The sequence below is a fragment of the Balaenoptera borealis genome (assembly GCF_965194805.1).
Source record: "Balaenoptera borealis genome assembly, chromosome: 2".
Taxonomy (NCBI): domain Eukaryota; kingdom Metazoa; phylum Chordata; class Mammalia; order Artiodactyla; family Balaenopteridae; genus Balaenoptera; species Balaenoptera borealis.
The window spans coordinates 36,041,254-36,066,150 of record NC_138867.1 but is presented as its reverse complement, the minus strand read 5'-3'; the positions used below and the strand labels follow the sequence as shown (position 1 = coordinate 36,066,150).

The 24,897-nt window shown below is 40.8% G+C and overlaps 1 protein-coding gene across 1 annotated transcript in view; it reads left to right on the top strand.

Moving 5' to 3' along the window:
- C6 (complement C6) overlaps positions 1 to 3,769 on the top strand; it is a 79,813-nt gene extending 76,044 nt beyond the window's left edge. Inside the window, exon 16 of the mRNA XM_082379623.1 lies at positions 3,337 to 3,769. Coding sequence (XP_082235749.1) covers positions 3,337 to 3,512 — 176 coding nt within the window. The 3' untranslated portion in view covers positions 3,513 to 3,769. The remainder of the gene's footprint in view (positions 1 to 3,336) is intronic.
- The last annotated feature ends 21,128 nt before the right edge of the window (positions 3,770 to 24,897 follow it).

The window sequence follows — 24,897 nt, the reverse complement described above, 5'->3', positions numbered from 1 at the left end:
ATAGAATTACCATATGATTCAGCAATCCCACTACTGGGCATATACCCAGAGAAAACCACAATTCAAAAAGACACATGCACCCCAATATTCATTGCGGCACTATTTACAATAGCCAGGTCATGGAAGCAACCTAAATGCCCATCGATAGACAAATGGATAAAGAAGAAGTGGTACATATATACAGTGGAATATTACTCAGCCATAAAAAGGAACGAAATTGGGTCATTTGTTGAGACGTGGATGGATCTAGAGACTGTCATACAGAGTGAAGTAAGTCAGAAAGAGAAAAACAAATATCATATAATAACGCATATATGTGGAACCTAGAAATATGGTACAGATGAACTGGTTTGCAGGGTGGAAATTGAGACATAGATGTAGAGAACAAACGTATGGACACCAAGGGGGGAAAGCGGTGGGGGGGGAGGGGGTGGTGTGATGAACTGGGCTATTGGGGTTGACGTGTATACACTGATATGTATAAAATTGATGACTAATTAGAACCTCCTGTATAAAAAAAAATAGAAAAACCTATTTATTAGGTTTATAGACATGTGTGCAATTTTTAAAAAAACAAAAAACACTACTGTTACCTTGAAAAAAAAAAAGAACATAAAAAGTTTGAATACTTACCAATACTGGTCAAGTTAGCAGAATGTCTTAGGGTAGTCCTACTAAAACATGAACGTTTCTTAATAAGAGATTTAAGTCATTTAAAATATCCTTTGATCCTACACACAGTTAGAAAACTGAAAGCCTTTTTCCCCCTAAAGATATGGTCTGCCTGTGCCAGCCTTCTTAGTTGGTGAGCAAAAGTCAGTGTCACAGAGATTTCTGTTCCTGTAGCACTACAGAACAGCGTCAATGTACAAACCACAGCATTTATAAAGAGAGGAACCTGAAAATGTATTTTATACCCAACCCACTCATGGCAAGTTGGGATATTACTAACCTTGAGTTGAATTGAATGTTACCTTGATTAAATTGTGTTCTTGATTACATTGTGTACTTTGTTGCTCTTTTCCTTCTCCATCAAAAATGAAATGAGAAAAAGTTTAAAATGGAACTTCAAAGTAACATGAAGTTCACTTTGCAAAACTTAGAACACAGAAGCCTTCCCAAGGAGCCTATTTTTATAGCTATGAAATGTTTTATCTAAATTTCAAAAATATCCAGCATAACCAACAGGAGGGGAAAATGTATTCAATAAACATCCATTTAGTATCCAATATGCCAAAGTCACTGTACACCATAAGGTGAGAGGTGTGATGATAAAGGAGCTTTGTACCCTCAAATTGTTCAGTTTGGGGAGTTAATTTTCACAGTTTTCCCAAATAATTACATGAATAACTTTAATACAAGACAGTATGTGACAAGAGCGGTAAGAGAGATAAATACCTTCTGGCCAGGAAGGGTTTCATAAGGATGGAAACATGAATTAGTGGAGGTGGCAGGAAGGGCCTTTTCATGCTAATAATCTGAAAATCATCTTGCTAAGAGTATTTAAGCTATAACCATACTACAAGAGTGGTGACCATGGCCTTTCCACAAGCCTGGGGAACTGACCTCCTCTCTAGAGGTAGAAGTCTCCTGTCCTTCACCAAACCCTATAGTTTCCAACAACAAACAAGACTCTCCCCAACTAGAATTTCTCTAGCTGGTTGGCAAAGGCATAAAAGGGAAATTCACGCCTTTTCATGAACTATTTCCTACTGAGGACAGGAAGCTTATACGCTTAATGATCATCTCCCCATTCCCTTTCCCTATTTTCTCCCATCAGTTGAGACACATGGGAAAGAACTGATACCTGCCTCAAAGAGACTACAGCCTGATTCTCAGGCTGACTCAGATATTTTGGCAACATAAATTATCACAGATCCACCAAATACATTTCTTTTTGAATACTTATACCTGCACCCTCAAATTCAGAATTGAAATCAATTGATGAAGCAGAATTAATTGAGCACCTTGTTAACAACTGAATGGGATAAACAGATGGAGGAACCATAGTTACTGCTCTCTAACAAAGCACTTATAACTGTCTTGGGAGAAAGACATATGGAAAGCTAACTAACAAGAAAGTATAAAAACATCAGAGGTAGTGCTGACAAATTTACACCATTAAAGTTTATTTAAAGGAAACATCAGTGGGGGTACGTGGCTATAAAATGCTTCGTGAAAGAGGTGAGGCTTGTAGACATCGGACATGTGGGGAACTGGAAAAAGCACATCAGTCCGGCAAAAGAAGGGGCTAGTGTGGGCAAAAGACAAAACCTGGAACACCTTCGGGGTCTTGCTTGGGAAAGAGAGAGGGAGTCACTCTACCTGGGATGGAGAAAGCAGAAAAGATAATGTTGCGAAGGGATGTTGAGACCATCTGTGGAGGATCTTGAACTTTGACTAAAACATGAGTGTATATAAATGAGCCTATATCCATTTACTTAAAACTGATTTAATATGCTTGGCTTTGGTAAGTTTACCCCTAAATGATCATTTTAAAACTCTTTCATGAACACAAGATTTATATGAATTATGAAGTGTTAGGGTGGTTTTGAAACCAGGCCTTATAAAAGTATCACCCAATTTAACTGCTTATTAAAAATCCAGATTCCTTGGTTAAGACTACACCCTCCCAATGCAGCGGGCACAGGTTTGATCCCTAGTCAGGGAACTAAGATCCCGCATGCTGCAAGACGTGGCCAAAAAAAAAAAAAAAATCCAGATTCCTAGTCATAACCCAGGAATATTCTAGAAATAAATTAAAAATGTGACACAGAGTTATGTTAAAAGAGTTCAGGCTTGCGAGTCATTCATGATTTAAAATATGCCTCTACCACTTACTAATTGTGGGATCATGGGCAAATCACTTAACCTCTCTGAGCCGAGTTTCTTCATCTGTAGAATTAGTATAATGCCATATAGTTCTTATGTTTATTGTGAGAATTAAATGAAATAAAGCACACAAAGCCCTTGGCATAGTGTGTGGTTTCATGGTGCAGGCTCAATAAATGATACCTTATATAAGTGTTCCCAGGTGGTGCCAATGAGAAAAGAACATGAAGGACAGACTGAAGACATTGTGGAAATGGATTGATTGGATGTGGGCAGTGAGTGAAAGGGAGGTGTCAGAGGTAGCCCAGCTCTTGCATCTTACTGACTTACCAGTGCCCTCTCCTCTCTTATTCCCAGATCACTCCATTCAGCCACAGTTGGGTCATTGCCTTTGTTCCAGCATTCTCACTCATTGCCACCAAAGTGCTCACTGCTCTGGGGACAAGTTAGGTAAAATCAAACCCTAAAGCACTATGGTGAGTCACACTGTCTCTCTCATTGCAGCTGCCACCTCCAAGTGTGTCTGCCTATTGCCCTCCCAGTGCTTCAGGAGTGGAAACCAGCTCTTCTGCGTCAAAATGGGATCATCAATGAGCGGGAGAACAGTGAACATCTGTGAAGTAGGAGCTGTCAGGTGTGCCAACAGGAAAGTGGAAATACTGCATCCTGGGAGGTGTTAGACCTAACACAGTTACTGACAAAAAGATTTACTGCCCCAAAATAATCCCTACAAAAGGACACTCTTGAACCAACAGCAGACTGTCATATCCAGGAGTTACCAACATAAATCCTTTTGTGTTCGTTTCACATTATTGTTCTCCCTGCCTCCCGTGTCTTCTCCCCTGTCCAGTTCCCATCCATGATGCTCTGTAGAATACCCCTAGGTAATAACTTCCACATCAATCTAATAAATTCTTCTGTTCATGTTGCACTAAAATGATGGGACTTCTGAGGACCTTATGAAGCCTGTGGTATTAAGCATCCTGACAAGTAGAAATCAGAACAAAAACTGTAATTTTCTTCAATGAATCAATAAGCATAGAAATCTACAACAACTTGCATAACACATTCTTGAAACCCAACCTTCATGCATTCACTCAACAAATAATTGTGAATGTCTACAATGTTCCCAGTACTGCTTAAGGTGCTGGGGAATCAGCAGTGACTAAAACATACAAAAGCCCTTGCCTTCAGAAAGCTCACATTCATGTGGAGGAAGACATACAGAACATAAAATAAGCATATAAAATATATAGTACGTTTGATGGTGATAATTGCTATGGAGAAGATAATGCAGCGAAAGGTGAGTCCCATCCTTAATCCTCGTCTTACACAAGGAGATATTCTATAGTTAATAAGCATCACAGTAAGGATGATTGGACTCAAGTGGAAGTTGCCTTGTTTAAAGTAGTTAATAAACTTCTGGGGTTTTCTCCTTAGGAGACTCTCTTTGCCTCAGCTAAAGTGCATTAGAAAGCTTTTAAGCTAAAGTGTGTGATGGATGGAAAATCATAAGAGAATTTCAAAGGAATAATTTTTAAGGTAAGGCATATCTTTCGTATTAGGCCATACCATGTAGACACCCACTTCTTAGAGTATCATTTTGAATTGGGGAAGAGAAACATCTTTGGAACAGCAGTTCTCAAACATGAGTGCGCATTGGAATCACTTGGAGTACTTGTTAATACAGATGCCTGCGACCTACCCCCAGTTTCTGGTTCAATAGTTCTGGGGTGGGGCCTGAGAATCTGTATTTCTAACAACTTTCCATGTGGGACTGCTCATGATGATCAGGGGTGTCGCATTTTGAGAACACTTAGCCTAGAAATGGAGTCATCAAACGGCTAATACAACTACTAAAATAATGATCTCAAAACTTTAGCCAGCCAATCTCCAAGCAGGTGAGTGGAAGCAGATTCCCTTCCTCTAAAACTCACTGGGATGCCCACCTAATGGAAGGGGTCTATGAGTCACAGCCATCTGGCAGCACCGTCTTTAGGCCTTATACATTAAATCTCACTCCTCCATCTCATTAATCATAAGATCTTGGCAAAAATATAAAACATCTTGGAATATCAAAGGCTAAGTATGAGGAAGGGAAAAACCAAGAAAGAGAGAACACATTTTCCTGGTATAACGGCAATTGAGTGGGAATTGATCTTTGCCCAGGAGTCAGTGATGCATCTTTTCCCCAGTCATGCTACCCTACACCCTTCTCACTACAAATATGGTGCAGGCCACTCTTGTAAGCTTCGCGCCCTCAGCACTCCCAAGACGCCAAAGTGAGGGCAAAGTTTAGGCATTAAATATTCCCACATTCAAAGGAGAACCACCACCAACTGAGTCAAGACACTTTGCTCAGGACTGACGACTCTCACACCAGCTCCACACCTTTCCAGGCTGTACAGCAGGACTAGGGGTGGGAGGGGAGCCATAGGGATCTGCAGGCACAGGGAGGCAGTGTTCATAGTAAGAGTCCTGTTATCTCCCTCAAGTCCTTTTCTTCTCCTTGGTGAGGAGGAGGAGGATGCTGTAAGTATCCACTGAAGCCAGGCAACCAAAGCCTTGAAAGAATCATTTGTTAGGGCACCTACATCCAGGATATACAGTGCTGCCCTCGATGGCTGGAGGCTGTGGAATCTTAGAGCTGCCACTGGTGAGCAGGTTGCTGGAGGAGTTTCTGGGAGGCATGGATTCACACCGGGAGAGTTCTCTCTTACAGGAGCACAAGACCACTTCCTGCCTAGGGCGTGCTGAAGGCAGGATGCTGACAGAGTGGTCTGCACCATTTCCATAGTGACAAGGGAGTGCTGTGGCATGACTGGGAAAAAGATGGGTGCAGCCCTTTCTCCATCTCAGTCCCAGGGTGTAAGGAAAGAATGGAGAAATTTGGTGGTTCCCATGGCTCCATAGGAAGGAGCAGAGAGAAGAGGAAAAGCAGGTGTTCTGAGGCCACCTTGCATCTTGGACACGAACCTATGGAAAGCACCAAATGGAGACTTAGCTGCCTCTCTCACAGGAAGTTCTGGGGGACGGTGTTGGTAGGAGAAAAGCAAACACCACCCCAGGGAAACACAGGGGCCACCAATAACATAGAACCAGATTTACTGAGAACAAGACCAAAGGGGACACCCCATCACTGACTCCTGCCATCTCTCTGAGTCCACTTCCTTCCAACACCAGACCCAGCAGATGCAGGGGACAAGGTGTCCTAGAATGAGACATGCCTCTCCATCACTTCTATGAGGGGTAGGAAATTTGCGAGAACAATCCGCATCCCTCCCCTACCCCAAGTCCTCTGACCCAGAAGCCTGGCTGACACTGGAGGTGGGGAAAGAGATGAGATGTAAACTGGATATAAGATTAGAGACTTAAACTGGACTGACTTTTGAAAATAGTGACTGACCAGAAATCCATGTGATCTGTCTCAGACTTAACTGAGGCAAGAGAAGACAGGGATTTGGCAGAACCTAGAGAAAACCATGACTATTATTAGCTTGCTGGGGCTACCATAACAAAGTACCACAACCTGGGTGGCTTAAAATAACAGAAACATATTGTCTCACAGTTCTGGAGGCCAGAAATCTGAAATCAATCTGTCCACCAGGCCACGTTCCTTCTGAAGATTCTAGGAGAGGATTCTTCCCCGCCTCCTCTGGCTTTTGGTGTTTGCCAGAAATCCTTGCCATTCCTTGGTTTGTAGATGCATCACTCCAGTCTTTGCCTCCATCACCTCATGGCCACCTTCATTGCCTTCCTTCTGTGCATGTCTGTCTGCCCAAATGTGCATTATCTTATGAGGAGAGCAGCCTTGTTGGATTAGGGTCCACTCTAATGACCTCATCATAACTGGATTACATCTGCAAAGACCCTATTTCTAAATAGGTTTACAATCGCAGGTACCAGGGGTTTGGACTTCTAACTTATCTTTTACTGCAGACACAATTCAACCCACAGCACTGTGATTGGGAAAAAAATGTTTCCTGTTTACACCCCATAATATAATCAAAGGTTTATACCAGCTATTGCATTCATATTGTTTGATTAAAATCAGTCAAGCTTGCTTGTTTGCTTTAAAGTATTTTATTCTTTAACTTGTAGCAATCTTCCCTTTTAATGGTCATTGGTTGGTCTTTTTTACCACTTTAGTTACCTTTGTTTCAAAGGATTTTTTGAGCGCAGGAATCCATTTAAGTTTGCATTAGGCTAATTTGCATACCATTTACCAGTTGAATTTTTCACACTTTGACATTAATATTTTTTTAACATCTTTATTGGAGTATAATTGCTTTACAACCTTGTGTTAGTTTTTGCTGTATAACAAAGTGAATCAGCTATATGACATTAATATTAATATAGCAATTTAGTACAATAAGTGTTAAGAGCTAGTTGATAAAATTGTCATCATGAAGCAGAGATCAAAACTGAAACAAATTAAATACCTGGAATTTGGACCTAGAATCTCCTGCACTGTCCTAGAAGATTAAACAAATTCTAGATCAAAGGTAAAACCTTCATCCTCTTAGGCTATTAGAGATGAATGCTAAGCTTTGGTGCCTGTAGCTTAAATAACTGGAAACCAATTCAGGTCCTTCTTTTTAATATGGATTTTAATTTTTGTTGATTCTGCAAGATATTGACAAAATAAATGAGACCCCAGTTTAAAGAACTTTATAAATAGACGCGCTATATATCTCAGATGTCCTAGAAGCACAGAGTTCTAAGACTGTGCTTTTTTCCAGTCCTCTGGTGAGGTGACATTCAAGTTTAAATGAAGATTTCCTCTTTTTGGTGGTCTTCAGTAGAGCTCACTAAATTTTAGACTCTTTCTACAAAAGCCTGCCACTCCCACAACCAACATTCCTTAGAGTTAAAGACTGAGATCTTCTGTTGTTTCCAGAAGAGCACCCACAAGCTAAACCGAACCTACATCCCTTCCTAAATTCTGAGTAACAAGAATCTGACAGATCATGATGGCTGTGGTTGGTGTTGGGAACCAAATATCCTGAGGCTTGATTAATTGGATTCTGAATGGCTGGCTGTCTCCAAGGTCACCTTCATTCTTTTGGGATATGTTGTGTGTGGAATCAATGAGGCATCCAGTTTTTAACCAAATAAATGGCCTGCAAAATTATAGTTGTATCCATTTTATTTTATGAGCATGAGACAGGCCACTGCTACACTATTTGTCTTCTTAACAAGTTCTAGCGACACAGCTTCAGCCCCATGTGTCAAATATCAGTTAGCAGAGGTACGTGTCACCAATCAAGGGACTCCAAAGGACGGACGGTACATTGAAAATCATGCTCACAAAGATTTATATAGAAAGATGTTCATCACAACATTATTTATAATAGCAAAAAATGACAGAGCCTAAACGTCCAATAATAAATTATGCCCCCTTTATATGATGGAACAGTATGAGACCACTGACAAGCATCTTTTAAAAAAGATTTTAAAGGACATAATAAAGTGAAAAACTAGGCTGCAATACTATGTATGCTGAGAGTTGTGTAAATTGTGTGTATACCCATGCCTTTAAAAACAATGATTGGGAGAACAAATCTCTGGAATTTGGAGTTATTTTTATTTTCTTATTTATGTTTTTCTGCATTTGCTAGATTTTCTACAATCAGCATGCATTTTTTAAAAAATCTTTTTTGTTTTTATTCCAGTCATGAAGGTAACACAAGCTTATTGCAAAAACTTTAGAAAATACAGTACAGAATTTATACTTTAATAAGTTATTTTCATTTTGATTTGTTCTCACGCTCACACATTTGTTATTATTTGTTGATGTTTGTTGTTAAATATATTATTCAGCATGCATTTTTTAATATAATCAGTCATGAAAATCATTCTTAAATCTTCTCTTCTACTTAGGTAGAAAAAGCACATAGCTAATTCTGTTTGTTTAGAAAACTGATAGCAAATAGGCCTTGGAGTTCAAGCCAGCTCAACTGGTCTGGATTTGTGTGCGTAAAGCAGGTAGTAGATTTCAGCCAGACATGTGAACCTCACACGGATGCATTCATTCATTCAAAGCATTGTCTGAATACCTGCTAAGTTACAGAGTTAGACCTATAATTGTGCAAAGATTTTGGATGTACTTACAGTACACTGGGAAGATTTTAAAGATATAATTAAATCAGTATTATACAAAATAGAAAGCTATTTAAAAATTACAGGTACAAATAACATCTTTAGGGAATTAAAAGAAAACTGGACAGTTAATAAAATAAAATCATGCCTAAATTCTCAAAGTTTTATTACAGTTGGAGACACTGAGTAGCTGTTTGAACTTGGACAAACATCTGAGACTGTTTCCTCATACGAAAACCGGACGATACCAGCCAACTCACTCTATTTGTGCTGACGATTGGCTAGAGTGTACTATATATTTGTATATATATATATATATATACGCACACACATACATACACACAGCAACTACTAAAGAGCCTAGAATGAAATGTTCATTCAACTATTCAAGTACTATTATAATTATTACTATTATTATTTAACACCAATGGAGAAGAGTGGCTGGACTTCTCCCTTTATTTCCTGTCACATGAGACACTTCCTCTATTGCCATTCTTGCCATTGAAGCATGATTTATTAAAGAGTCCATGGACTGACTTAGATTGTTCAGGGGCGAGAAATGGCTGGAGTAGTCAGACTAAATATTCAGACAAAGTTTTCAGACTAAGTTGATTAAATGGACTTGTTCACTGTGCTTGCACAGGCATGACCACAATGATCAAAATCAGCAATAAAGGTTTTAAGTTCTCTTTAGAATGAATCACCCTTTATACCAAATAAATGGAGATGGCCCAACATTTACAATCAAAAACCTAACAATCTATGATATCAAGCAATGTGGACAGAAGACCCATGATTAGAAAGTGAAGAGGAAATTAGACTGGGCAGCTGGAAATACACTCCAAGGATTACTCGCTTGATACCACCCTGCCAGTATGCAGTGACACAATAGATTTGAAAAAGGCTACATTTTTACCTAAAATATGACCCTTAACATGAGGGAAAAGCCATACCACAGTTCAAGTCATGAGATGAGATTTTTTTGTCCTTGCTGAAGCTGTGTTTGTAGTCACACCAGGGTATAGAGCCCCACCCTAACTGAAGCATTTCCATTTTGGTTATAACCACTGAGGACTAATTGCTCCTTAGGGCATGTCTCCCCTTCCCTTGAAAGACAGTGATACACACTGGTACATTGTTGCAGTTGTCAAAAATACTGCCCACCCGTGTTGCTGGCTCTCCGTCTCCCAGGGACTTGGCAGGAACATACTTCTTGGCCCCCATGGGTTAGGGTGTCATGTAATTGGTTCTGACCAATAAAATGACTAGAAGTACATGTGTAGCTTCTGGACAAAACGTGTAATTGCTGGCGTGAAGGTTCCCCCAAACCCCCTTTTCTCTGTGGCACATTTGAAATGCTGGCTCCCCCATCAACCTGAGTCCCTGAGTCAGTAACATGAGCAGAGTTCTCTATACTCCATTGAACTTCTATGGGTATATGGCATGAGCAAAATATAAACGTTTCTGATATTGGGGGGGGGGTGTATATTTGTTACATTGTTACCTAGCCTATTTGTCTGATATTAACTGTAACAGATGACATGATGACCTTGGAAGCTGATCTTTTTCACTTGCACAAATTGTATCCCAGGACACTCGGTTTCCTATGGGCACTACTGAGTAAATAGGAATTGTACTGCTGTGAACATGACCTGTAATCACTAGTATGCTTGGGACAAAAATAGAGAACAAATTAAAATTAGGAAAAGGGAGTGATTATACTTAGTTCTTAAATACATTCTTAATTGCATCCATCATTTTATAGAGAAATTGATTTGTGGAAAATTAAAGTTAAAAGAAAATAAATCCTTACATAGAGAGTTTACCTGCTAGGACTATAAAGAAACATAAATGCAAAAATGGTGAACACACTTTTAACAAACTCCTTATTATACTTGAGAGATTTTTTAGACTCTTAGAAACACTTATTATTTTAAAAAGCCTTTCAAAGTTAATTAAATCTACTTCATATTTCTTGATTACCAAATCATTACTATTATGTTTCATGCCAATTGCTTATCAAAACTACATTCTAAAGAACTTCAGGCATTTGCTAATGATGCAGATATACAAAAATGGATTTTTCATTCTAATTTCTAATGCTTGGATATAACAAAATCTAACTAGTATACTGTAGCACAGGGGTCCCCAACCAGTCCGCAGCCTGCTAGGAACCGGGCCACACAGCAGGAGGTGAGCAATGGGCAACGGAGCGAAGCTTCACCTGCCGCTCCCCATGGCTCCCCAGTGCTCGCATTACTGCCTGAACCATCACTCACGTTACCACCTGAACCATTCCCCGCCCCCCAACCCCGTGGAAAAATTGCCTTCCATGAAACCAGTCCCTGGTGTCAAAAAGGTTGGGGACCGCTGCTGTAGCAGGTAGTATTTATTGCCCCTCCTCCCACATTTTTTCAGCTCCCGGCCAATGGCCAGTATTTCAGGAGAGGCTGGTACCAGTCCCAACACCAGACCCAAGAAGTTAACCACAATTGGTTTAAGTCAGTTAATGGGGTTCCATTTCCCTTCCACAGGTGGTTTGGACATGGGCAAGTAATGCAAATCTGACGAATGAGAGGTGAGGAGCATCTTCTGGAGGGCTTCTTAGAAGGAGTTTCTCACTCTCCAAGAGTTCACAGGAAGAGATGGTCTCTTCTGAATGTTGCCATGTCTGAATGTGATGCTTGAAACTACTGCAGCCATCTTGCCACCATGAGGAGGTTTCCATCTGTGGTCTAGGCCAACATATGGAAGAGGCTCCAATAGAGACCTTTGTGGTCTCTTAGACCAAAACCTTTGTGGACCCTTGTGAGATCACTGAGCCACTGAATTACCCAACTCCAGAGCATCCATCCTTCTGGTCTTCCTGTTATAAAATAATACAATTTCTCTATAGCTTAAGCTATTTTTGACTTGGGTGTTCTGCTACTTGTAGCCAAAGGTATCCTGATTCAGAAATTAGGTTTGTACCTTCATGATGTTGGTAGATTGATAATACATTTTTCTTTTAAATGACTATAACTTGTTTTTAAAAAATGGAGAATGCTCTCTCTCGGTTGATGACACTTAACCTGCATCTAACAAAAAGAAGATGAACCTTCAGAAATGGGAACTCATAAGGCAACAATTTAAGTGTATAATAAATTTCTTCATTATTTCTTAGAAAACCAAAGTGGCCTCTAAAGCTTCCCAACCAACCAGTAATTAATTGTAGGCCTATTGAGCACTCAGTGACATGTTTAATTCTCTGAGGTGAAAAGGAGACCTAAAGCTTACTAAGCCACTACTGGGTGCCAGAACCATCACGTAAGTATTTTATTAGGCCTCACAGCCACCCTAAGACATAGGTATTATTGGCCTCATTTAGAGATGAGGAGACTAAAGATCAGAGGACAGAGCTACTTGCCAAAAGTCTATACCTCATAAAAAGCAGAGACAGACTCCAAACCTGGCCAGTCTAACTCAAGAACTCAGGGGCCAATGGTACTGTATCAGTGCTAAATGTATTGATTTTATAATTATGCTGTGGTTATTGTAGTGGTTATAGAGATTGCTGCAAATCTTTGACACTCTTCCAATAAGATATGGATTCTACAATTGTCCATCAGCAGATGAGTGGATGAACAAACTATAGTATATACTACATACAATGGAATATTATTCAGCTTTTAAAAGGAAAGAAATTTTGATTCTATGCTACAACATGAATTAACCTTGAAGACATTATGCTAAGTGAAATAAAACAAACATTGTATGATTCTGCTTATATGAGTTTCTTCAAATAGTCAAATTCATTGAGACAGAAAGTAAAATAGTGGATGCCAAGGGCTGGGAAGAGGAAGGAATAAGGAGTTATTTGTTTTACAGGTACATAGTTTGAGTTGGGAAGATGGAAAATTTCTGGAGATGGATGGTGGTGATGGTTGCACAAAAATGTAAATGTATTTAATGCCACTAAACCATACACTTAAAAATAGTTAAAATGGTAAATTGTATGTTTTGCATATCTTACCCAAAAAATTAATAAATAAACATAAATAAAGAGGATGTGGGTTCTAATCTCCCTACCCTTGAATTTTCGCAGACTTCTGACTACTTTCATTAAGGAAGTAGAGCAAAAGTGACGTTATGTGACTCTGAGGCTGTCCAAAAAAGGCCTTGACGCTTTCACATTGTTCACAGAAACACTCATTCTTAGTGCCCTGACCTGCCATAGCAGACGCCCAACAGCATTGAGGCAACCCAAGTAAGGAAACCCAGTGAGGAAACCAAGACACAAAGAGGCCACATGTAGGGGTCCTGGTCAGCAGTCACAACTTAACCCAGATGTTGAGATAACCAGTCCAGACACCAGACATGTGAATGAAGAAAGTTCTAGGTAGTTCCAGATTCCAGTGTTTAAGACATCTCCAGAGGTTTGAGTCTTCCCACTTGAGGCTCCAGACAGCATAAAGCAGAGGCAAGCCATCTCCACTGTTCTCACTCCAAATTCCTGACCCACAGAATCCATAAGCAATACAAAATAGCTGTTGTTTTACACCATGAAGTTGGAACTGGTTTGTTATATAGCAGTAGATAACCAGAATAATTATGTAAGAGAATGTCTCTGTCTCAGGAAATATACATTGAAGTACATAAGAATAAAGGATATAATGTCCACATCTTACTTTCAAATGGTTCGGGGGTGCGAAATATGTAAATGAATATAGAATATATGTATTCTCTCATATATATATTAAAGAATTATAAAAGTGGCAAAATGTTAACAATTGGTGAATCTGGTTGGTGAAATGTGTATCGAGTTCTTAGTGCTATTCCTGAGATTTTCTGTAAGTTTGAAACTGTTTAAAAATAAATTTAAAAAGAGAGAAGCCATGGGCTTCCCACCATTACATGTATGAGACATCATACCTTATAAACTCATAGTAAAAACCCAAAGCAATATCTAATTTTTTGTTGTCACATGATACACACCACTTCATTCCATTTCTGCACATCAATCTCAGTCTGGAAGGGAGATATTCAGAAGTAAAACAGAGCTTCTTTTTCACCTCAGAGTAAGAGACAACCACGTAAGCAGAACACAGTATTGTGGTCTGATCTGGAACATAGGACATATTTTAACATGTACCCATTTTCTATCCAAAATATGGCTTTGTAAAACTGCAACATGCAATTATGGTGTGCTCTCCAAAATGTTTGTTTGAATAAGTGTTTAAAAGATAATAGGCACCTAAGAAACTGAGTAGGGTCTCCCACTCTCCAAAGGAGAGTTGGATGCTCTTATAAAACCAAAAACCTAGGTGAGAGCAGATTTAAAAAACAAACAACAAAAAAAGCTGGATTCTATTTAACTATAAACAAGAATCAGTTAGTACTCTTTGCCTGGCTGCACTTAAGGGCTGATGGCAGCTGATTATTCCACACTGAGCATTAGCGATCACAGCCCTGATTGCTCACAAGACTCTCATTATGGGGCCTGAGTAGACAGAGGGAAACAGCAGAGCTCTGGGGTTGAATTTCTCTTTGTGGGCGGCTGTCTCCTTCACCCGATCAATATGCCCATTTTACTCAAGACCAGAGATCTCATTTTTCAGATTGTTGTGACTTTCTGCTCTTCCGTCGAAACGATGGCTTTAGTCTTTGGAGGACTTTACTGCTTGCCTCCCTTCCCAAAGAGAGTGGCTGGGCAGGAACAAAGAAGGAGGACCGGGTCCAAGCCCAGTATCTTCTGTCTGTTAATGCAAGGGCACCAGAATCAATGACCATAAGACATGTTTTCGTGGAGCTATGGGCAACTGAACTGAGAGTAACTCAGGAGTGTGGCTTCTGGGTCCTCAGTCACTGGAAACTATCCCCTTAGCACCACAGGATTGGCCAATAACACTAAGAAAGTCTCAATTGTGCCTTTGTTTTCACCGGGTGCTGCCTCTATAACAAATTAGCATAAACTTGGTGGCTTAAAATAACATACATTTATTATTTTATGGTCATGTGGCTACATTCATCACGTGAGCATATTCCACATGGATCAAGTTTCCCCTCCTTTGCTAGAAGTACTCCTCTGTTCTTGCCTTCTTCTGATAGTAGAACAAAGCAGCACCCTCACTGGCTGCCCCTCTTGGGCAGATGGTCTTAATGAATGGAGTGTCCTCTGGGTCCACCTATGCAATGCAATCTTCTGGTGGATCTCCTGACCTCACATAATACATCTCCTCCAGCATGCATAACTCCCTCAGCCTTTTTGCTTCCTCTGCAATCTGCCTCAGCAACTCAAGCATTTCAGTTTCACTCAGCGTGAGCTACTACTTTCTCCAGGCTTCTAATAACCAATCCAGCAATTAACTTGCCCCATTTTCTGGGGTCCTTAGCAGGGTGTTAAATCCCACGTTTGAGAAAGTGTTCCTAAAACATTGAATTCTTGCTTGTGTTGTCTTACATTCCAAAAACTAGATCAAAAACCCTAAGGGATAACACTTTAAAACCTTTAAAAAGATATCAGATACAAAATAAAGTACTTACAACTGAAATGGTTTGACACCTGTGAATTTTTTTTAAACACTCAATAGAAAAGTAAATGAAATAAAATGCGTGTGTGGAAAGTGATAGATGAAATTAGAATACCAAAATGTTGATAAGTACTGAAGCTGGTTGATAGACTTATGAAGGCTTATGTGTGGTCCTTATTACATGTTTTCTTTTTTTGTGAGTATGTTTGAAATTTTCAATCATAAAAAGATAAACAGCAAAAAGGAATTTGAGAGCTTCAGATTTTTTATTTTCCTATGGAGTTTCAAGGTGAAAACATTTTTGGATTTTTTTATAGAAGGCAGGAAGAAAGGCTTAAATATAATGGAAGTGGGCAACATAAGAGAGAAGGAGAAAGCCAAGGATGAGAAGAGGAGAAGGAAGAGACAGAGAGGGAGGAGAGAGGGAGGAAGGGAAACCTGACATATAATAGGGGATGGAGATCCAAAACTTAAATATAACTTAAACACTGCCCATTGGACATTCCTTTTCCACAAAGCTGCAGCCTCTGGGAATTATATGCCTTGAGAAGATGCTGGTGTGTGAGGGCTCTTCTCAACCTCTTAGGTGACCACATGGCCTTTGGAAGATGAGAGACAGGTGTTCTGAAATCTCCAAGAGCCTCAGGCATGCTACCTTGAGGTACTATGCCTGTGTTTAACGTGCGAAATAGCTTGCTTTGCATAAGGGATTCTAATATGGAGTCAGGGTTGAGAACCACTGGATTAAGGGATAAAGGTGTAGGCACTGCCCTTCACAGGGAGGCTATGTTGAATAATGATTAGGAGCATTATTTTGGAGTCAGACAGGCTTGTGTTTGGATGTAATCCTGCTGTTCTTAGGCATGTAACTTCTCTGGGCCTCACTTTTCTTGGCTGTCAGGTATAAATAGCGATACCTACTTCATAAAGTTGTGAGCAGTATTTATAATACGATGTGCTATTGTTTGAAAAACATCTAACTCTCTACTTCCTAGATAAGTGTCCAATAAAGGGTAGCATTGTTACTTTACAAAAGGTTTGTGAAGCCAGAAAAGCCTTCAGATTTCCAGAGGAAAAAGTCTCTAATTATGAGATAGCATTACAGATGAGTAGGGGAGATTTTGGGTTGTTTTTTTTTTTTAAATAAATCTATTTGTTTATTTATTTTTGGCTGAGTTGGGTCTTCATTGCTGCACGCGGGCTTTCTCTAGTTGTGGCGAGCAGGGGCTACTCCTCGTTGCTGTGCGAGGGCTTCTCATTGTAGTGGCTTCTCTTGTTGCGGAGAATGGGCTCTAGGTGCGTGGGCTTCAGTGTTTGTGGCTCACGGGCTCTAGAGCGCAGGTTCAGTAGTTGTGGTGCACGGGTTTAGTTGCTCCGCAGCATCTGGTATCTTCCCAGACCAGGGCTCGAATCCATGTCCCCTGCATTGGCAGGCGGATTCTTAACCACTGCGCCAGCAGGGAAGTCCTTTGGGGGTTTTCATAGGAACCCTCAAATTACACAGGAGGCAGCATTAATCCCCATGGTTCTAAGTCTGACATCCTCCTCTTTCCACAGTTGCCTATATAAGGTTACAGAAAGGGGCATTTCAAAAATGTATGAGAGGGACTTCCCTGGTGGTGCAGTAGTTAAGAATCCGCCTGCCAATGCAGGGGACACGGGTTCAAGCCCTGGTCCGGGAAGATCCCACATGCCGTGGGGCAACTAAGCCCGTGCGCCACAACTACTGAGCCTGCGTGCCACAGCTACTGAAGTCTGTGTGCCTAGAGCCCGTGCTCTGCAACAAGAGAAGCCACTGCAATGAGAAGCCCGCGCACCACAGCGAAGAGTAGCCCCCGCTCGCCACAACTAGAGAAAGCCTGCATGCAGCAACAAAGACCCAACACAGCCAAAAATAAATAAAATTTTAAAAAAATGTATGAGAAAATGCAAATCAAGAGCAAAATGAAAAACAAGTGTACCTCATATTGTTAGGAAAAATTAATCTGACAATACTGAATGTGAGAGAATAGCTATATCATTGGGATTGTTTATCTACTGCTGATGGGGTATAATTGTGACACTTGGGAAAGTACATTGGTATTATATTGGATAGCTGAGCAGCCATACACCTTACTATCTAGCAATTCCACTCCTAGGGTTGTAACCAGGAGAAATTCCTGCACATTTTACCTAAAGACATGAAAAAAGTTCATATCATTTCTAGGTTGTAATTTAAAAAAAAAAAACAAAAACTGGAAATAGCCAGAGTGCTAAAAAAAAAAAAACTCATTGTAAAAAATTTAGAAAATATGGGCAAAAATAAAGAAAAAACATAATTACATTGTCTTCAGTATTTTTCCTATGTATAAATACAATTTAATGGGATAATACTACACATAGTTTTACATCCTGTCCTTTTGAGTTCACATATGAGTTGATATTAAGCTGGAACGCACAGTACAACCATTTCAGTTACTAAAATATTGAAATATTTCCATAGTGGTTGGAAATAGTTGCTACCCCAAGGCTTCCATATGCCCCTCTTGAATTTGGTGTGGCTCCACCCCAGAACCTACTCAGACTCCCTCACATTTCAGAAACTAGAGGAATGTGTCTGACACTGTCAGAGAGTTCCAGAACTCTACTGCAGCACCAATACATTAGTACTTGTGCCATACCAGTAGCATTTGTGCCATACTATGCTTCTACCATGCCATGTAGAATTTTTAAATTTAAAAAATGTTTATAATGTCCATGCTGTGGCCATGCCATAATTTATTCAATTTTTCCCTTATTTTTTAACAATTTTTTAATATTTTTATTTTGTAAATATTACCGCGATAAGCATCTTTGTTTCATTGCTTCTTTGGGAGATTGTGACTAGGTCACACAAGGATGAACAATGCTGAAGCCCTTGGTATATGCTTTCTAACCTTGGTGATGTTATTTAAATATGGCACTGGGTTGACTTGAAAAGAAACCTATATAACAAAGGAACCTCAAAGGCTAAAAGATCCTGAAAATGTGAGACTCCCGAATGAGGGTTTTCATGACATAGATACAGCACTTTAACTTTTAAAAAGAACTTTCTCATTATATATTGTTTCATTTCATACTCAAAACAATTCTGTAGAAGATATTACCATTGGTAACATGTTCCAAACCTATCAGTTAATAATCTATATAGCTGAGATTAAAACAGGCCTTGTGAATGCGTGTGCACTCTCCTTATTCCACAGCTTTCAACTTGATATAATATTGTATATATATGTGGATCAATACTAACCCTTTTTAAATGAATGTTGCCAAAGTTTTACTCTCACACTTGTGCTTAAGTTTGATATTACCCAAAAAAAAGCCACTAAGAACAAGTTCTGACTTTAACCAGATAATGGCCTTACCATCCTTAAAGTCAGATGACTTTTCTTCCATACACATAAATAATTTCCAAGTGCTGATGAGTTTAGACAAAATGTCATGGATAATTTTCACCTCTAATATAATAAAAGTGATTGTATTACTCCTACTCAGCACTGGAATAAAAATTGCAGTGCTCCAGGAAAGGAAAATATGATAACAGATCTAATGATTCTAGTAGAGAGGATGTATGTCCCCAGAGTTATTTTTTCACTTTGAGCAGAACTTTCATTTGGGCTCATCCTTCCATTCTGCCTCAACTCTACAAACTGGCATCCTTTCATAGCCAAAGCCCATTTTCCTAGCACTGAAAATATTCCTTCTGGAAACTAATATATTTTTTTGTTTGTTTGTTTCTTTGATGGGAATTTGATATGGCCCGTGACAATTCTGCCATGACAACAAATTTGATTCCATCCAGTTCTGTAATGTCAGTTTGGTTGCAAGCATACCACCTCATGCACTCCCAGCATGCAGCATCTCTCTGTTATTTCAGTCTGCTGCAGGATCAGAGAACACTGTGGTGTGTCTGTAATTCATGTTTATTTTTAGAGTTATATGGCTTTCATTAGAAATCACAAATCTATCTTAACCCAGTTGAGACTTGAGTTCTGACAAAAAAATGTTCGTGTCAGGAGAGTTTTCAGTGAGCAGGCTTTGAAAAATAATTGAAGGAATTATTCCTGGGGAGATATGATGATGGTAGAATATGTTCATCTGCATCCCTCTTGTAAGATTAAAAGAGTCCTTCTAGGTAGTTAATTCATGCCACCAAACAATATCAGGTGAGGGTTTCATTAAAGATAGAGATTATAAAATGACTCTGATAAATAAACCACAGCTCCATAAAGCAAGATGAAGAGATATTTGAAAGAAAGCATGTTTGAAGAGGGAGGAACTGGCACTTATTAAGTGCCTACCAGGTTCCAAGCACTTTCTGCAGCATGAGTAGATACTGTTACATCCCCATTTTAAAGTTAACAAAACTGAGCATATAAAGGGCAGAGCCAAGGTGTGAATCCAAGTCTGTTTAAATTCCAAAACCATTTATTTTTTCAGCCTTGAGTACTGTAGTGCACCTGTTGAATGAGAATGTGATCTATCTCTTAGTGATAGATTGCCTTAATGCTCCCAAATTTTCACCGCTTCCTGTACAATCACCTTTTGCCATGTAGCTCCCAGTTTTTTACTACTTCCTGCATATACACCCTCTGCCAGGTAACTTTATAAGGCCCTCTCACTATAGATGGAGAGTAAACTCCACATCTCAAGTCTGGTCTCAGCCATGTGACTTGCTTTGGCCCATGGGATATTACTAGACATAATGCAAGCAGGCGCTTTAAAGCATTTGCAAGATTGGGTTTGCCTTCTTGTACCTCTGCTAGAACCATGAGAAAGACTCACTGGTCCAGAAGGAGGATGAGAAAAACATGAAACAAATCCACCCAGCCTGGATCAGGTGAACCCAGCAAACTGCAGACACATGAGTAAATGGAGCCAAGACAAGCAGAACCATCCAGTCATACTCTGCCTAACTCAGCCACACTCAGCCAACCTATAGACCTGTGAAAATAAATCCCATTGTTTTAAACCACTGAGCTTTGGGGTGATTTGTTACACAGCAGTTTTGTGGCAATAGCTGACTAATCTACCCCCAAAACCTGTCCCAACATGGCACAGGAATTGGCTTGTATTTTTCTTTTTAATCCTGCAGGTTGCAAAACCTACAAAAGAGTGAATGTTGCTTCTATGCACAATGAAGGAAAATCCTTCAAACAATTATTCCTAGAAATATTCCCTAAGAGTTCTTAAAATATTAAAATGTTAGCCACACTACACAGTTAAGCAACTATGAAATAATAAGTATCAAGATCAGCAGTCGTTTGACTTCACAGAATGTAATCAACATTCCAGGGATAAGGGTGATGTGTTTCTAAGAGACCCTGGCCAGCTATGACTCTGAAAGCAGGGGGTATGTAAAAATTTCAACCTATGAAAATCACACTTTAAATACAACAACTGTATGGAAAGTTTAACTAGTTTTTATCTTTTATTCATACAGTTTCATAGAGTCTCTCTTCCTCCAAAGAACTTACTTAATTCTCCTTTATGTAAGAGAAAAATGACTATGTGAAGATAAACAGATTAGTTATATTTTCTCTTTTTGCTTATTATTGCCGCTTATACTAACACCCAGGGCATGCTTTTATTTTGCATATTCTTTAGTGTCTGAAGGCCACTTATTAGTATAAGACTTTTTACCCATGATTTGAGACTCAACTCCAATTTTTGCTCTTTAATAAAGAGTTCCGGGAAGAGAGAAGATGGCGGAAGAGTAAGACGCGGAGATCACCTTCCTTCCCACAGATACATTAGAAATACATCTGCACGTGGAACTGCTCCTACAGAACACCCACTGAACGCTGGCAGAAAACGTCAGACCTCCCAAAAGGCAAGAAACTCCCCACGTACTTGGGTAGGGCAAAAGAAAAAAGAAATAACGGAGACAAAAGAATAGGGACGGGACCTGCACCTGTGGGAGGGAGCCGTGAAGGAGGAAAGGTTTCCACACACTAGGAGCCCCTTCGCGGGCGGAGACTGCGGGTGGCGGAGAGGGCAGCTTCGGAGCCATGGAGGAGAGCGCAGCCACAGGGGTGCGGAGGGCAAAGCGGAGAGACTCCCGCACAGAGGCTCGGCGCCGAGCAGCATTCACCAGCCCGAGAGGCTTGTCTGCTCCCCCGCCGGGGCGGGCGGGGCTGGGAGCTGAGGCTCGGGCTTCGGTCGGATCCCAGGGAGAGGACTGGGGTTGGCGGCATGAACACAGCCTGAAGGGGCTAGTGCGCCACGGCTAGCCGGGAGGGAGTCCGGGAAAAGGTCTGGAGCTGCCGAACAGGCAAGAGACTATTTCTTACCTCTTTGTTTCCTGGTGCGTGAGGAGAGGGGATTCAGAGCGCCGCCTAAACGAACTCCAGAGACGGGCGCAAGCCACAGCAATCAGCGCGGATCCCACAGCAACAGGGGCGCAGAGGGAAAAGCGGAGAGATTTCCACACAGAGGCTCGACGCCGAGCAGCACTCAGCAGCCCGGGAGGCTTGTCTGCTCACCCGCCGGGGCGGGCGGGGCTGGGAGCTGAGGCTCGGGCTTCAGTTGGATTGCAGGGAGAGGACTGGGGCTGGCGGCGTGAACACAGCCTGAAGGGATTAGCGCACCACAGCTGGCTGGGAGGGAGTCCAGGAAAAAGTCTGCAGCTGCCGAAGAGGCAAGAGACTTTTTCTTGCCTCTTTGTTTCCTGGTGCGCAAGGAGAGGGGATTCAGAGCGCCGCCTAAACGAACTCCAGAGACGGGCGCAAGCCGCAGCTATCAGCACGGACCCCAGAGACGGGCATGAGACGCTAAGGCTGCTGCTGCCGCCACCAAAAAGCCTGTGTGCGAGCACAGGTCACTCTCCACACCGCCCCTCCCGGGAGCCGGTGCAGCCCGCCACTGCCAGCTTCCCGTGATCTGGGGACAACTTCCCCGGGAGAACGCACGGCGCGCCTCACGCTGGTGCAACGTCACGCCGGGCTCTGCCGCCGCAGGCTCGCCCCACCCCCTCCGTACCCCTCCCTCCCCCCAGCCTGAGTGAGCCAGAGCCCCCGAAGCAGCTGCTCCTTTAACCCTGTTCTGTCTGGGTGGGGAACAGACGCCCTCAGGCGACCTACACGCAGAGGCGGGTCCAAATCCAAAGCTGAACCCCGGGAGCTGTGTGAACAAAGAAGAGAAAGGGAAATCTCTCCCAGCAGCCTCAGAAGCAGCGGATTAAAACTCCACAAACAACTTGATGTGCCTGCATCTGTTGAATACCTGAATAGACAACGAATCATCCCAAATTCAGGAGGTGGACTTTGGGAGCAGGATATATTAATTTTTCCCCTTTTCCTTTTTTTGTGAGTGTATATGTATATGCTTCTGGGTGAGATTTTTGTCTGTATAGTTTTGCTTTATAATAGCTTTATTTTACTTCACTATATTATATCCTCTTTCTTTCTTTCTTTCTTTCTATTTTTTCTCCCTTTTACTCTGAGCCATGTGGATGAAAGGCTCTTGGTGCTCCAGCCAGGCATCAGGGCTGTGCCTCTGAGGTGGGAGAGCCAACTTCAGGACACTGGTCCACAAGAGACCTCCCAGCTCCATGTAATACCAAACGGCGAAAATCTCTCAGAGATCTCCATCTCAACATCAAGACCCAGCTTCACTCAATGACCAGCAAGCTACAGTGCTGGACACCCTATGCCAAACAACTAGCAAGACAGGAACACAGCCCCATCCATTAGCAGAGTGGCTGCCTAAAATCATAATAAGGCCACCAACACCCCAAAATACACCACCAGACGTGGACGTGCCCACCAGAAAGACAAGATCCAGCCGCATCCACCAGAACATAGGCACTAGTTCCCTCCACCAGGAAGCCTACACAACCCACTGAACCAACCTTAGCCACTGGGGACAGATACCAAAAACAACGGGAACTACGAACCTGCAGCCTGTGAAAAGGAGACCCCAAACACAGTAAGATAAGCAAAACGAGACGACAGAAAAACACACAGCAGATGAAGGAGCAGGGTCAAAACACACCAGACCTAACAAATGAAGAGGAAATAGGTAGTCTACCTGAAAAAGAATTCAGAATAATGATAGTAAAGATGATCCAAAACCTTGGAAATAGAATAGACAAAATGCAAGAAACATTTAACAAGGATGTAGAAGAACTAAAGAGGAACCAAGCAATTATGAAAAACACAATAAATGAAATTAAAAATACTCTAGATGGGATCAATAGCAGAATAACTGAGGCAGAAGAACGGATAAGTGACCTGGAAGGTAAAATGGTGGAAATAACTACTGCAGAGCAGGATAAAGGAAAAAGAATGAAAAGAACTGAGGACAGTCTCAGAGACCTCTGGGACAACACTAAACGCACCAACATTCGAATTATAGGGGTCCCAGAAGAAGAAGAGAAAAAGAAAGGCACTGAGAAAATATTTGAAGAGATTATAGTTGAAAACTTCCCTAATATGGGAAAGGAAATAGTTAATCAAGTCCTGGAAGCACAGAGAGTCCCATACAGGATAAATCCAAGGAGAAACACGCCAAGACACATATTAATCAAACTGTCAAAAATTAAATATAAAGAAAACATATTAAAAGCAGCAAGGGAAAAACAACAAATAACACATAAGGGAATCCCCATAAGGTTAACATCTGATCTTTCAGCAGAAACTCTGCAAGCCAGAAGGGAGTGGAAGGATATACTTAAAGTGATGACGGAGAAAAACCTACAACCAAGATTAATTTACCCAGCTAGGATCTCATTCAGATTTGATGGAGAAATTAAAACCTTTACAGACAAGCAAAAGCTGAGAGAGTTCAGCACCACCAAACCAGCTTTACAACAAATGCTAAAGGAACTTCTCTAGGCAAGAAACACAAGAGAAGGAAAAGACGTCCAAACACAAACCCAAAACAATTAAGAAAATGGGAATAGGAACATACATATCGATAATTACCTTAAATGTAAATGGATTAAATGCTCCCACCAAAAGACACAGACTGGCTGAATGGATACAAAAACAAGACCCATATATATGCTGTCTACAAGAGACCCACTTCAGACCTAGAGACACATACAGATTGAAAGTGAGGGAATGGAAAAAGATATTCCACGCAAATGGAAATCAAAAGAAAGCTGGAGTAGCAATTCTCATACCAGACAAAATAGACTTTAAAATAAAGACTATTACAAGAGACAAAGAAGGACAATATATAATGATCAAGGGATCGATCCAAGAAGAAGGTATAACAATTGTAAATATTTATGCACCCAACATAGGAGCACCTCAATACATAAGGCAAATACTAACAGCCATAAAAGGGGAAATTGACAGCAACACAATCATAGTAGGGGACTTTAACACCCCACTTTCACCAATGGACAGATCATCCAAAATGAAAATAAATAAGGAAACACAAGCTTTAAATGATACATTAAACAAGATGGACTTAATTGATATTTATA